Source organism: Theropithecus gelada, chromosome 1, assembly GCF_003255815.1.
Source record: "Theropithecus gelada isolate Dixy chromosome 1, Tgel_1.0, whole genome shotgun sequence".
Taxonomy (NCBI): domain Eukaryota; kingdom Metazoa; phylum Chordata; class Mammalia; order Primates; family Cercopithecidae; genus Theropithecus; species Theropithecus gelada.
The window spans coordinates 75,076,252-75,090,472 of record NC_037668.1 but is presented as its reverse complement, the minus strand read 5'-3'; the positions used below and the strand labels follow the sequence as shown (position 1 = coordinate 75,090,472).

The 14,221-nt window shown below is 41.0% G+C and overlaps 1 protein-coding gene across 1 annotated transcript in view; it reads left to right on the top strand.

Annotated features, from left to right (window-relative positions):
* Positions 1-14,221, top strand: part of STIL (STIL, centriolar assembly protein) — a 62,579-nt gene that overhangs the window by 34,431 nt on the left and 13,927 nt on the right. The window contains exons 14-15 of the mRNA XM_025394708.1: positions 6,815-6,980; positions 9,157-9,388. Of these exons, the coding sequence (XP_025250493.1) occupies positions 6,815-6,980; positions 9,157-9,388 (398 nt within the window). The remainder of the gene's footprint in view (positions 1-6,814; positions 6,981-9,156; positions 9,389-14,221) is intronic.

Here is a 14,221-nt window from a genome sequence, read left to right as displayed (position 1 = left end):
GAATCATTATATTTAGAAAATATGAAATATATGGAAAATGCTTCTGTGTGTAAATACACATAGTATTTTCCTTATGTGTGTGTATATATATATATATGAACTTACATTTTTGTTAGGTACTGCTTTTTTAAAAGTATCTTATACATTTTCTGTATAAGTATATATTGAACTCCCTTGCCCTGCATGGGTTTCTATTATAATGATATATAATACATTTTCTAATTGTTCTCCTATTATTTCAACCATTTAAAGCTTCTGCTATTGCAAACAGTTCAGCACTGAACATTCCTATATTTGCATCTTACTACCTATGTGCAAGTATCTAGAAGTAAAACTGTGAAGCCAAAGGGCATAAACATTTTAAATGTTCAAAGATACCCAAATTTGTTCCTGTTCTAGTATTGCAAATCTCATTTTGGTATAAGGGTTAAGAGAGTGGGCTGTGGTACCAGACTCCTTGGATTCTAATCTAGTTTGTGGGTAGTGTAAGTTATATGATCTTGGATAAGTTACCTTACCTCATTGACTTCAGTTTTCTCACATACAAAATAGGGATATACATAAGTTGTATCGAGTTCTTTTTTTTTTTAATTTATTTTTTTCAGTTGTTTAACATATATGGCAAAGTTGTATGGAGTTCTAAGGATTTGAATGAATTACCAGATAAAGGTGTAAAGTATTGCTGACATATAGTTAGTACTCAATATATGTTAACTATTACTATTATTACATTATTATTATCTTAGTTAATGGTATCACCTCTCATCTCGTCACTCAGGGAAAATTCTCAGGAGTCACAAACCCAGCTCTACTTTGTGGATATATCCTGAACTTAACTACTCTTTACTATCTTTTCCACTACTAACCTAATTCAAACTACTGTCTGATGACACCCTTACATACCACTTCCATCCAGTACTATCCCCTCATGTTCTCTATACTTGGAAACACCACACCATCTTTGTTTGTTTGTTTTTCCCACACCATCTTTTTTTTTTTTTTTGAGACGGAGTCTCGCTGTGTCGCCCAGGCTGGAGTGCAGTGGCCGGATCTCAGCTCATTGCAAGCTCCGCCTCCCGGGTTTTTATGCCATTCTCCTGCCTCAGCCTCCCGAGTAGCTGGGACTACAGGCGCCCACCACCTCGCCCGGCTAGTTTTTTGTATTTTTTAGTAGAGATGGGGTTTCACCGTGTTAGCCAGGATGGTCTCGAACTCCTGACCTCGTGATCCGCCCGTCTCGGCCTCCCAAAGTGCTAGGATTACAGGCTTGAGCCACCGCGCCCGGCCTCCCACACCATCTTTAAAGCCCAGGTAAGATTGTAGCACTCTTGCTTAAAATCCTCCAGTGGATTTCCGTTGCAATTTGAATAAAATCCAGATGCTTTACTTTGGCCCTTAAAGCCCTTTGTGACTTGGCTTGTCTTTCTCTGCAAACTCATCTCTTATCACTGTCTTCTGTGTTCACTACCCTTTAGCTATGCACTAGTGCTTTTTTCTTTAACTTTTTATTCTTTAAAAATGCCAGAACATGTTTATACTTTAGGTTCTTCAGCTTTTGGTTCCCTTTGCCTGAAGTAATCCTCCTGGGGCCCTTCTAATGGCTATTTCCTTCTCATCATTCAGGTCCTTAATCACGTTTTTCTGTTCTATTTGTGATAGAAAGTCAGCTCCAGGGAAGGAGCTCACATTCATCACTGTTTTCTTAGCACCTTGAATAGTACTTGATGTGTAATTGTTGCTTAATACATAGTTTGTTACCTGAATGAGTGAAAATGGCTGCTGGAAAGGCTATATCTATTTATTTATTTATTTTTCTAGATGAGATGAATGATGCCGGATTATACCAATCTAATATACCCAAACCATTTTTCCACATCCACATCTGCAACATTAGGCAAACTTAAATTATTACCAGTCTTAGAAGGTGTTTTTTTTGTTTGTTTTTTTGTTTTTGAGTTAGAGTTTCACTCTTTCACCCAGGCTGGAGTGATATGGCGCAGTCTGCACTCACTGCAACCACCACCTGCCCCCCGGGATTCAAGTGATTCTCCTGCCTCAGCCTCCCCAGTAGCTGGGATTATGGGCACCCACCACCACACTTGGTTAATTTTTGTATTTTTAATAGAGACAGGGGTTTCACCATGTTGTCCAAGCTGGTCTCGAACTCCTGACCTCAGGTGATCCACCTGCCTTGGCCTCCCAGAGTGCTATGATTACAGGTGTGAGCCACCATACCTGGCCTAGAAGTTGTTTTAATTTACATTATATTAACATATGTGGCCAGGCGCGGTGGCTCAAGCCTGTAATCCTAGCACTTTGGCAGGCCGAGACGGGCGGATCACGAGGTCAGGAGATCGAGATCATCCTGGCTAACGCGGTGAAACCCTGTCTCTACTAAATAAACACAAAAAACTAACCGGGCGAGGTGGCGGGCGCCTGTAGTGCCAGCTACTCGGGAGGCTGAGGCAGGAGAATGGCGTAAACCCGGGAGGCGGAGCTTGCAGCGAGCTGAGATCCGGCCACTGCACTCCAGCCTGGGCGACAGAGCGAGACTCCGTCTCAAAAAAAAAAAAAAAAAAAAAAAAAGAATATGTAATTGATTATTTTATTATTTATAAGAGTTCATTGTATATGAAGGAAATTGGTCCTTTATCATATATATGTATATGTATGTGGTATTTCTTAGTCTTAAGTGTTTTGCATTTTAACCATTTGTTTTGTATAGAATATTCCAGTTTAGATACAGTTAAATAATGTAGGCCAGGTGCTGTGGCTCACACCTGTAGTCTCAGCACTTTGGGAGGCTGAGGCAGTTGGATCACCTGAGGTCAGGAGTTTGAGACCAGCCTGGTCAAAGTGGTGAAACCCCGTCTCTACTAAAAATACAAAATTTACCTGGGCGTAGTAGCGAGCGCCTATAATCCCACTACTCAGGAGGCTGAGGCAGGAGAATTGCTTGAACCTGGGAGGCGGAAGTTGCAGTGAGCTGAGATTGCACCACTACACTCCAGCCTGGGCGACAGAGCGAGACTCTGTCTCAAAAAAAAAAAAAAAAAGTATCAGTCATTCTCTTTCTGGGTTTTATGTTTAGAAAAGCCTTCTTCCTTTCAAGATTATAAAAAATTTATTCTTGGCTGGGCACAGTGGCTCATGCCTGTAATCCCAGAACTTTGGAAGGCCAAGGTGGTTGGATCACTTGAGCCCAGGAATATGAGACCAGCCAGGGCAACATAGTGAGACTCCATCTCTACAAAAAATTAAAAATAAAAAAATAACTGACCATGGTGTTGTGCACCTGTAATTCCAGCTCCTTGGGAGACTGAAGCAGGAGGATTGCTTGAGCCCAGGAAGCTGAGGCTGCAGTGAGCCAAGACCGTGCCACTGTACTCTGGCCTAGGCAACAGATTGAGATCCTGTCTCAAAAAATATATATATATTATTTATTTATTTATTTTTGAGATGGAGTCTCACTGTGTTGCCCAGGCTGGAGTGCAATGGTGCAATCTCAGCTCACTGCAAGCTCCACCTCCCGGGTTCACTCCATTCTCCTGCCTCAGCCTCCCGAGTAGCTGGGACCACAGGCGCCCGCCACCACACCTGGCTAATTTTTTGTATTTTTAGTAGAGACAGGGTTTCACCGTGTTGGCCAGGATGGTCTCAATCTCCTGACCTCGTGATCCGCCCGCTTCAGCCTCCCAAAGTGCTGGGATTACAGGCGTGAGCCACTGCACCTGGCAAAAAAATCTTTTTAAGAAATTCTCCCTCTCCCTCCAGGATTATATTTGTTGCTTCTTTTTTATTTAGTAAGTTTTTTTTTTTTAAATCAGATGACTGGCCTCATATATTTATTTAGTAAATACATATCTTTTTATGAATGATTTAGAGATGCTTTTTGTTGTTGTTGTTGAGACAGGGTCTTGCTCTGTCGCCCAGGCTGGAGGGCACTGGTGTGATCTGGGTTCACTGCAACCTCCGCCTCCTGGGTGCAAGTGCTTCTCTTGCCTTTACCACCTGAGTAGCTGGGATTGCAGCCATGCGCCCCCACGCCCAGCTAATTTTTGTGTTTTTAGTAGAGACAGGGTTTCACCATGTTGGCTAGACTGGTCTTGAACTCCTGACCTCAGGTAGTCCACCTGCCTTGGCCTCCCAAAGTGCTGAGATTACAGGCATGAGCCACCGCACCCAGCGAGAGATGCATTTTTTATTGTATGATGAAAGTATCATATGTTTGCATCTATTTCTGAACTATATTCTTCTCCACTGATCTGCCTGCCCTACCACTACTAGTTACCATTTGATTTAATCACCCACAGCTTTATATTTTAATATTCCAACTTCAATGGCTTTTTTTTTTCTAATGGAGAAGATGCAGCTTGAGGAGAGAAACTTTGAAAAATAACACTGAAGTCCTGCCAGATGATCCTTAAAAGTTCTGAGAAAGAGGCCAGGCGTGGTGGCTCACGCCTGTAATCCAGCACTTGTGGGAGGCCAAGGTGGGCGGATCACCAGGTCAGGAGATCGAGACCATCCTGGCTAACATGGTGAAACCCGGTCTTTACTAAAAAAATAGAAAAAATTAGCCGGACGTGATGGCTGGTGCCTGTAGTCCCAGCTACTTGGGAGGCTGAGGCAGGAGAATGGCGTGAACCCGGGAGGCGTAGCTTACAGTGAGCCGAGATGTGCCACTGCACTCCAGCCTGGGCAACAGGGTGAGACTCCATCTCAAAAAAACAAAAAAGAAAAGTTTTGAGAAAGAAAGAATATTAGCTATTTCAAATGTTAAAATGTACTACAGAATTCTAGTGATTAATGTTTTAAAAACACTGGGTGATCAATTTTAGGACCTGAGTGTGTGTAATGTCTTTTATTGTGCATTTCCTATGTGATTTCTCTACACCTCACTTTTCTCATCTATAAAATAGGAAAAATTATCAGTATTATCTGCAGATTTAAGGGTTAAATGAGTGTATGTGTGTGTGTATGTATGTATGGAAAGTGCTTAGTATGGGATCTAGCTATAGTAAGTACACAACAAATTATAACTTTCATTTATCTCTTTTAACAACCTTAGTTTTAGGTGATATTGAAGCTCATAGTGATTAACTTTTCCAAAAGGTAGCAGGGTAGGATTTAAACTTATAACCATATGATACCAAAGCCCGTACTCCAAACCACTATAAATACACATGCCATTTTATACTATTAGCGCAGTTTATATTTCTACTGACCTTAATAATTGATTGATGATACTGATTTTCCTATATTAATAAGGTTAATCCACTAAAATTAATTATATTGAGCACAGTAGTGCCATTTGTAGAGAAGCAGAAAATCATAGTGTTTACAAAGGGAGGCTCTTCCACTCCTAGTTACATAACCAACAGAAGTGAAAAAAATATGTCCTCACAAAAAGCTGTATATGAATGTCCATAGTAGCGTTATTCCTAATAGCCCAAAATGAAAACAACCTAAATGTCTGTCAACTGATGAGTGGAAAGGCACAATGTGACATATCCATATGAGGGAATGTTATTCAGCAATCAGAAGCAATAAAGTGTTAGTAAATGCTACAACATGGTTGAACCTTCAAAACATTATGCCAAGTGGTGAAAGAAGCCAGATACAAGGCCACAGTATGGTACTGTTTATATAAAATGTCCAGAACAGGCAAATTCAGAGATAGAAATCATGTTAGACCATCAGGGGCTGGGAAGAAGGGCAATAGGGAGTGGCTGCTAATGGGTACAGAGTTTTGGGGGTTTGATGAAGGTGTTCTAGAATCAGATAGTGGTGATTGTTGCACACTGTGAGTATACCAAAAACCACTGAATTGTACACTTTAAAGCAGCTAATTTCATAGTACGTGAATTATATCTCTATTTAAAAAGGAAGAGGGGAGGCTTTTGGTGTTTGAACCTCAGCTTTCAGATTTGCTACTTGTTATATGACCTGTACAAGTAACTTAACTTTTTCCTTGCCTCAGATTTTCTTACTTGTAAAAAAAGGTTTAATTGTAGTATACTCTTCAGAGGATTGTTGTAAAAAATCATGCATAAATGCCTGTAGTAATAGGGTCTTGCAAACAACAGGCGCTCAGTAACTGTTAGCCATTGTTATTAATATATCCAATTTCAACATGGCCAAACCTGGGCAATTCTGATTTACCTTTATAATAATCTTGTGTGATATGTTCAGTATTTGGTATATGGAATCAGAGTATACCTCCAATCTAACTTTTGATTTATAAGTGAAATAGGAATAGAATGTTTGTTTGAAATATTAACGATTCACACTTTTTTACATGAGTATCTACTTATGAATACTAAGCTAAACACCTTTATGTTTTGCTTTTAAATGTATATTTAAAAGGCTGAGGTGGACGGATTGCTTGAGGCCAGGAGTTCGAAACCAGCCTGGGCATCATGGCAAAACTCCGTCTCTACAAAACATGCGAAAATTAGCCAGGCATGGTGGTGCATGCCTGTAGTCCCAGCTACCCAGGAGGCTGAGGTGGGAGGATCGATTGAGCCCGGGAGGTTGAGGCTGCAGTAAGTCATGATTGCAGCATGGCTGGGTGACAGAGCAAGACCCTGTCTCAAAAAAAAAAAAGTATACTTAAAGTGCTTCTTAATTACTAGTGATAATGGCTTTCTATATTGAATAGGTTTCATGGTATGGTCTAGTTGAAATGTGAGAAAATAGACTTGAAAGTCAGTTTCTTATAACTAGGGTGCTTTGTAATTCATTATTAAACTGCAGCCAATTTTGTTGATTACTTCCCTGTCAGTTTAAAGTATGTTTTTAATTGATACAGATTCAGCGTTTGTTGGAAGCACAGTCTCTGACGCCCTGTTCCCCTAAGACAACCACCGTTGAAGACACAGTGCAAACTGGAAGACAAATGGAGTTGGTTTCCATGGAAGCACAGTCTTCCCCTGGCTTGCACATGAGAAAAAGTGTAAGCATTGCTGTGAGCACAGGTGATTTCAGTTTTTTTTAATTTGTAAGGAAATTTTAAAAAATGCTTTTCATATCCGGTTTTTGAATTTTATGTTCAAATTGGTGCACAGTGCAATAGGACCAAAGCCAAGGTGATGAGAGTATGACTTAAGTTTTTGTGTAATTTTAGTTTTTGTGAAATAAAACTACACCTGCAAACATGCAAACATGATGTATTGTTTGGTTTTGCTACTTTTCTAGACTGGACCGAATTCTTTTTTTTTTTTTTTTTTTTTTTTTTGAGACAGAGTCTCCCTCTGTTCCCCAAGTGAGAGTGCAGTGTGGTGCACTCTCAGCTCACTGCAACCTCCACATCCTAGGTTCAAGCAGTCCTCCTGTCTCAGCCTCCCAAAGTGTTGGGATTACAGGCGTGAGCCACTGTGTCCAACCAGTCTTGGTTGTATTAATTTATTTTCATAAAATCACCCAAGTACATCCTCAGCGTAGAAACCATTTTGACTAGGATTTTTTTTTTTTTTTTTTTTTTGAGACGGAGTCTTACTCCGTCACACAGGCTGGAGTGCGATAGCATAGTCTTGGCTCACTGCAGCCTCCACCTCCTGGGTTCAAGTGATTCTCCTGAGTAGCTGGGACTACAGTCGCGTGCCACCACACCCAGCTAATTTTTGTATTTTTAGTAGAGATGGGGTTTCACTTTGTTGGCCAGGCTGGTCTCTAATTCCTGACCTCGTGATCCGCCCGCCTCAGCCTCCCAAAGTGCTGGGATTATAGGCGTGAGCCACTGTGCCCAGGCTACTTTTTGGTTTTAACCATGTATTTAAACCCTTATGTATTAGCAATATTCCTCAAATTATAGAATGCCTATGGCTCGTGGTACAAAAGATGATTTAGGGTATTGTACAAATTAATATTTATATTTTGTAAATACATCTTTTCCAATACTTATAGGTATAAATACAATAAGTATATCAAATCTGTGATTTTACAGAAATAATGAGGCTCAGTAAAAAAAACTAGTTAATTTAAAGAAAGAGAGTAAGTAAACAATATTACGTGCAAGTAGCTCTGAAGATAGGTGTAAGTGGTTCATAAAGATTGAGAAATAGGCTGGGCAAAGTGGCTCACGCCTATAATGTCTGCACTTTGGGAGGTCAAGGCAGGTGGACTGCTTGATGCCAGGAGTTTGAGACCAGCCTGGTCAACATGATGAAGCCCCATCTTTAAAAAAAAATACAAAAATTAGCCACATATGGTGGTGCACACCCGTAGTCCCAGCTACTCAGGAAGCTGAGGTGGGAGGATCACCTGAGCCCAGGGACGTTGAGGCTGCAGTGAGCCATGATTGTGTCACTGTACTCCAGCCTGTGCAACAAAATGACACTCTGTCTCAAAAGAAAAAAAAAGATTGGGAAATACTTGATTTTTTTTTAAATACCTGCCTGATATTATAGATATTAAACATGTCTGATGCATCACCAATATAGTCTCTTAAATATTGCATTTAAGTATCAAAATCAGAGAACCTAGGGATTTGTATTTTATATATTATCTCATATTATTCAGAGCAGCAGTTTTCAACATACACACCCCACCCCACAGATCATATTCAGAACCTTTATATGTAAAACAAATCATTTCAGAGCCACCCTCCTTGAAAAAGCAGAACCCAGAATGTGCCCTTCCATCCCACCCATCCCCCAGTTTTTTGTCTTTCTGTCTTCCACCTACCTCTTCCTGGCATTTCTGAAGAAATATAATCTAAAAACTTAGTTCTAAGTAATTGTGTGTGTGTGTGTGTGTGTGTATATATACATTTTTTTTTTTGAAGCAAAGTCTCACTGTGTTGCCCAGGCTGGAATGCAGTAGCACAATCACAGCTCATTGCAGCATCGACCTCCTAGGCTCAAGTGATCTTCCACCTCTGCCTCCAAGTAGATGGGACTATAGGCACACCACCACACCTGGCTAATTTTTTTGTATTTTTTTTTTGTAGAGACAGGATTTCTCCATGTTGCCCAGGCTGGTCTCGAACTCCTGAGCTCAAGTGATCCTCCCGCCTCTGCCTCTCAAAGTGTTGAAATTGCAGGCATGAGCCATTGCACCTGGCCAATATGGCTATTCTTAACAAAGGTTTGGCAGAGTATTATTTTTAAAGTTGAATGTTTGTTTCAGTATCTTAAATTATTTAACCTCCAGGTGCTAGCTTGTTTTGGAATGCAGCTCGTGAGGATCAAGAGCCTGACTCTCAACTGAAGCAAGATGATACCAAAATTTCCAGTGAGGACATGAATTTTTCTGTTGATATTAATAATGAAGTCACAAGTCTTCCAGGTAGTGCATCTTCATTAAAAGCAGTTGATATTCCCAGTTTTGAAGAGAGCAACATTGCTGTGGAAGAAGAATTTAACCAGCCACTTTCTGTATCCAAGTAAGGTCTCTTTGATTTAGTCTTTCATCCTACTTTGAAAAAAAAATTTTAATAGACAAATAATAATTGTATATATTTGTGGGGCACAATGTTTAGATGCATGTTTACAGTGTGGAATGATTAAATCAGACCAACAAATCTGTCACTTCACATACTTAACTGTTTCTGTGGTAAAAACATTTAAAATCTACTATTAGCAATTTTGAAATATACAATGCATTATTATTCATTACAGTTGCCGTTCTGTTCAGGTTTTTTTTTGTTTTTAATTCTAATTTCTTTGAAGTCTTCTAACTCAGAAATGATTTATTTTCTAACTGATGTTTTCATTTATGTCTTTACTTGATATGATTTCTATGTAACTGTCAACTGTGAGCCTTCTAGAACCATTTCCAGATGTCAGTCATTGGGTATATTAACAGTCTGGATCAATCAGAAATCGGAAGAAAACTTCAAAAATACACAAAATTGGACTCCAGCCTGGGTGACAGAGCGAGACTCCGTCTCAAAAAAAAAAAAAAAATACACAAGCTCAGTCCTCACCCTAGAGTTTCTGATAATATTAGGTTCCAGATAGAGATGGAGAAATTTTTTTTTTTTGATGGAGGCTCTCTCTGTTGCCCAGGCTGGAGTGCAGTGGCGCGATCTTGGCTCACTGCAAGCTCCGCCTCCCAGGTTCACACCATTCTCCTGCCTCAGCCTCCCGAGTAGCTGGGACTACCGGTGCCCGCCACCAAGCCCAGCTAATTTTGTTTTTGTATTTTTAGTAGATACGGGGTTTCACTGTGTTAGCCAGTATGGTCTCGATCTCCTGACCTCGTGATCTGCCCACCTCGGCCTCCCAAAGTGCTGGGATTACAGGCGTGAGCCACCACACCCAGCCAAGAAATTTCTTTTCTTTATTTTATTTTATTTAGGTATTTATTTTTGAGATGGAGTTTCGCTCTTGTTGCTCAGGCTGGAGTGCAATGGTGCGATCTTGGCTCACTGCAATCCCCGCCTCCTGGGTTCAAGTGATTTTTCTGCCTCAACCTCCTGAGTAGCTGGGATTACAGGTGCCTGCCACCACACTGGGCTAATTTTGTTTGTATTTTTAGTAGAGATGGAGTTTCCCATGTTGGCCAGGCTGGTCGTGAACTCCTGACCTCAGGTGATCCACTAACCTTGGCCTCCTAAAGTGCTGGGATTACAGGCATGAGCCACTGTGCCCGGCCTATTTTATTTTATTTATTTTTTGAGACAGAGTCACCCAAGCTGGAGTGCAATGGCACTGTCTTGGCTCACTGCAACCTCTGCCTCCCAGGTTCAAGCCATTCTTGAGCCTCAGCCTCCCAAACAGCTGGGATTACAGGCGTATGCCACCACACCCAGCTAGTTTTTGTATTTTTGGTAGAGATGGGGCTTCCCATATTGGCCAGGCTGATCTCGAACTCCTGACCTCAGGTGATCCACCTGCCTCAGCCTTCCAAAGTGCTGGGATTACAGGCATGAGCCACTGTGAGATGGGGAAATTTCTAAAGATTCTCCATATTGCAATTATATATAAAAGAGTCTATTTTTGAGAGATAGAACCTGAATATTTGTATATGAAATGCTATCTGAGATTTGCTTCAAATTAATTCTGTGAGAGAACGAAATGGCTAGGAGTATAAATGAAATAAGATAGACTATTTGTTGGTAATTTTTGAAGTTGATTGTATGTGGTGATTTGTAAAATAATTCTCTCGTGTTTGAAATTTTTCATTATGAAATTTTCCATTAAATAAGTATTCTAGACCAGGCTCAATGACTCATGCTTGTAATCCCAGCACTTTGGGAAGCTGAGGCAGGCGGATCACCTGAGGTCAGGAGTTTGAGACCAGCCTGGCCAACATGGGAAACCCCATCTCTACTAAAAACACAAACATTAACTGGGCATGGTGGTGCACACATGTAGTCCCAAGTACTTGGTAGGCTGAGGCAGGAGAATCACTGGAACCCAGGAGGTGGAGGTTGCAGTGAACCGAGACTGCACCACTGCACTCCAGCCTGGGTGACAGAGCAATACTAAGTCTCAAAACAAAACAAAAAACGGATTCTAAAGTAATTTTTTTTTTTTTTATACTCTGTCTCCCAGGCTAGAATACAGTGGCGCAATCTCGGCTCACTGCAATCTCAGCCTCCCAAGTAGCTGGGACTACAGACGCAGGCCACTACACCTGGCTTATTTCTGTATTTTTAGTAGAGACAGGGTTTCGCCACGTTAGCCAGGGTGGTCTTGAACTCCTGACCTCAGGTGAGCCACCTGCCTTAGCCTTTCAAATTGTTGGGATTACTGGTGTGAGCCACTGCACCCGGCCTAAAGTGGTTTATATCCTCAGCAAATTTGGAAACAAACTCAGCAAATATTATTTGAGTTTCTGGTATGTGCTACCACAAAACTAGACACTAAATATCAAATACTAGGTTAGGCAAAGCTCCTCACTTTATGGAATTTAACCACATGAGCTGCAAATAACATAATTTCATATAGTGACAACTGCTCTGACAAAGTAAACTGGAACGATCAAGTGCAGTGTAACTGGGATGGTAGCCTGGGTACAAGGTGCTATATTAAGTAGAGTGCTGAAAGAAACCATCTCTGAGGGGGTGACATTTGAGTAGTGACCTGAATGATGAGAAAAGGCCAGTCATGATAATATCTGGGGATGAGTATTCCAGGTGGACGAAACAGCAAGTGTAATGGCAAGTGTGAGCTTAAAAGTTACAGAAGTAAGCATGAAAGCCAGTGTGGCTGGACATAGTGATTGAGAGGGAGAGTACAGGAAATGAAGTCTGAGATACAGATAGAAGCCAAATTATGTGGGGCTTTGTACGATATAGAAAAGAATTTTGAATTTATTCCATGCTCATTAAAGCCAGTGGAGGATTTTAGATAAGGGAGTGTTATGATCTGATTTTCATTTTCGAAGGCCATTCTAATTGTTTCTTGGAGAACCGAAGGATGTTAAGAGTGGAAGCGAGGATACTAACTGGTTAATAGACTAAAGACAAAGTGAGATGAAGGTGCCTTGGACTTGTGGAATTCGTGGAAGGGATCAGGTGTAGGATAAATTTTGAAGGTAAAAGAAAAATGTAGGTATAAAACATCCCAGGATAATAGCACATGAAACAGTTTAAAGAGATTAATTTGGAATTTGAGACCAGGCTAGGCAAAATAGTGAGACCCTGTCTATAAAAAAATATTTTAACTTAGCTGGGTGTGGTGGTATGTGCCTATAGTAGTTCCACCTACTCAGGAGGCTGAAACAGGAGGGTTTGAGGCCAGAAGTTTGAGGTTGCAGTGATCTATGATAAGTGCCATTGTACTCCGGCTTAAATAACAGAGTGAGACTCCATTTCTTAAAAAAAAAAGGTGAACTGGTGAGGTGGCATGGGGCGGGCAGTAGATTACTTTTTAGAGATTATAAGCCTTGTGATATTTGACATTTTAAATCATTGTTATTACAATCATGGTTAAAATAGTAAACATGTCCCTTCAGAAAACTACAGAGAAACATCTCCTTTTAGTATAGTATATGTTTTAATTATAAGATTCAATTAAGCACTCATTGTATGTGCCACAGTATACAGAAAAGCTCTTTTGTGTATGTTAGATTGAGTTCCTACAGGGTAAGGATCATAGTAATTTCCATATTTTTAGAATTTGCTGGGCTTGGTGGCTCATGCCTGTAATCTTAGCACTTTAGGAGGCCAAAGTGAACCAATTGCTTGAGCTAAGATATTTGAGACCAGCCTGGGTAACATGGCAAAACCCTGTCTCTACCAAGATTACGAAAATTAGCCCTTGGTCCCAGCTATTCCGGAGGCTAAGGTGGGAGGATTGCTGGAGCCTCGGAAGTTGAATCTGTAGTGAGCTGTGATCACGCCACTGCACTCCAGCCTGGGTGACAGAGAGAGACTGTTTTTTTTTTTTTTTTTTTTTTGAAACAGAGTCTTGCTCTGTCATCCAGGCTGGAGTGCAGTGGTGCAATCTCGACTCACTGCACCCTCCGCCTCCTGGGTACAAGCGATTCTCCTGCCTCAGCCTGCCAAGTAGCTAGGATTACAGACACCTGCTACCACGCCCGACTAATTTTTGTATTTTTAGTAGAGACAGGGTTTCTGCATGTTGGCCAGGCTGGTTTCCAACTCCTGACCCCAAATGATCCGCCCGCCTCAGCCTCCCAAAGTGCTGGGATTAAAGGTGTGAGCCACCATCCCCGGCCAACTCTGTTTCAAAAAATAATAATTAATTTAAAAAAACTACAGTTTGACTCAGTATCTGGTTCCCCATGGGGTGAGCCCCAAACTAGGTCTGCAGTTTATTTAGAATAATTATAGAAACTGAGGACAAAGAGGAGCAAACCATGGGATCTTTACTTATTCTCCTTGACTTAACTCTGTAAACTCAGACTACTTCCTAGAATAATGGGGGTTTTCAGATTGGAATTTTTAAAAATATCCAATCTGTTGCGGTGTTTTGTTTTGTTTTTGAGATAGAGTGTTGCTCTGTCACTCAGGCTGGAGTGCCGTGGTGTGATCTTGGTTCACTGCAACCTCCACCTCCTGGGTTCCAGAGATCCTTCTGCCTCAGCCTCTCAAGGAGCTGGGATTACAAGTGTATGCCACCACACCCAGCTAATTTTTGTATTTTTAGTGAACATGGTGTTTCACCATATTGACCAGGCTGGTCTCGAACTCCTGACCTCAAGTTATCCACTTGCCTCGGCCTCCCAAAGTGCTGGAATTACAGGTGTGAGCCACCATGCCCTTGTTCTGCCCTTTTTTTTTTTTTTTTTTTTTAACTTTAGA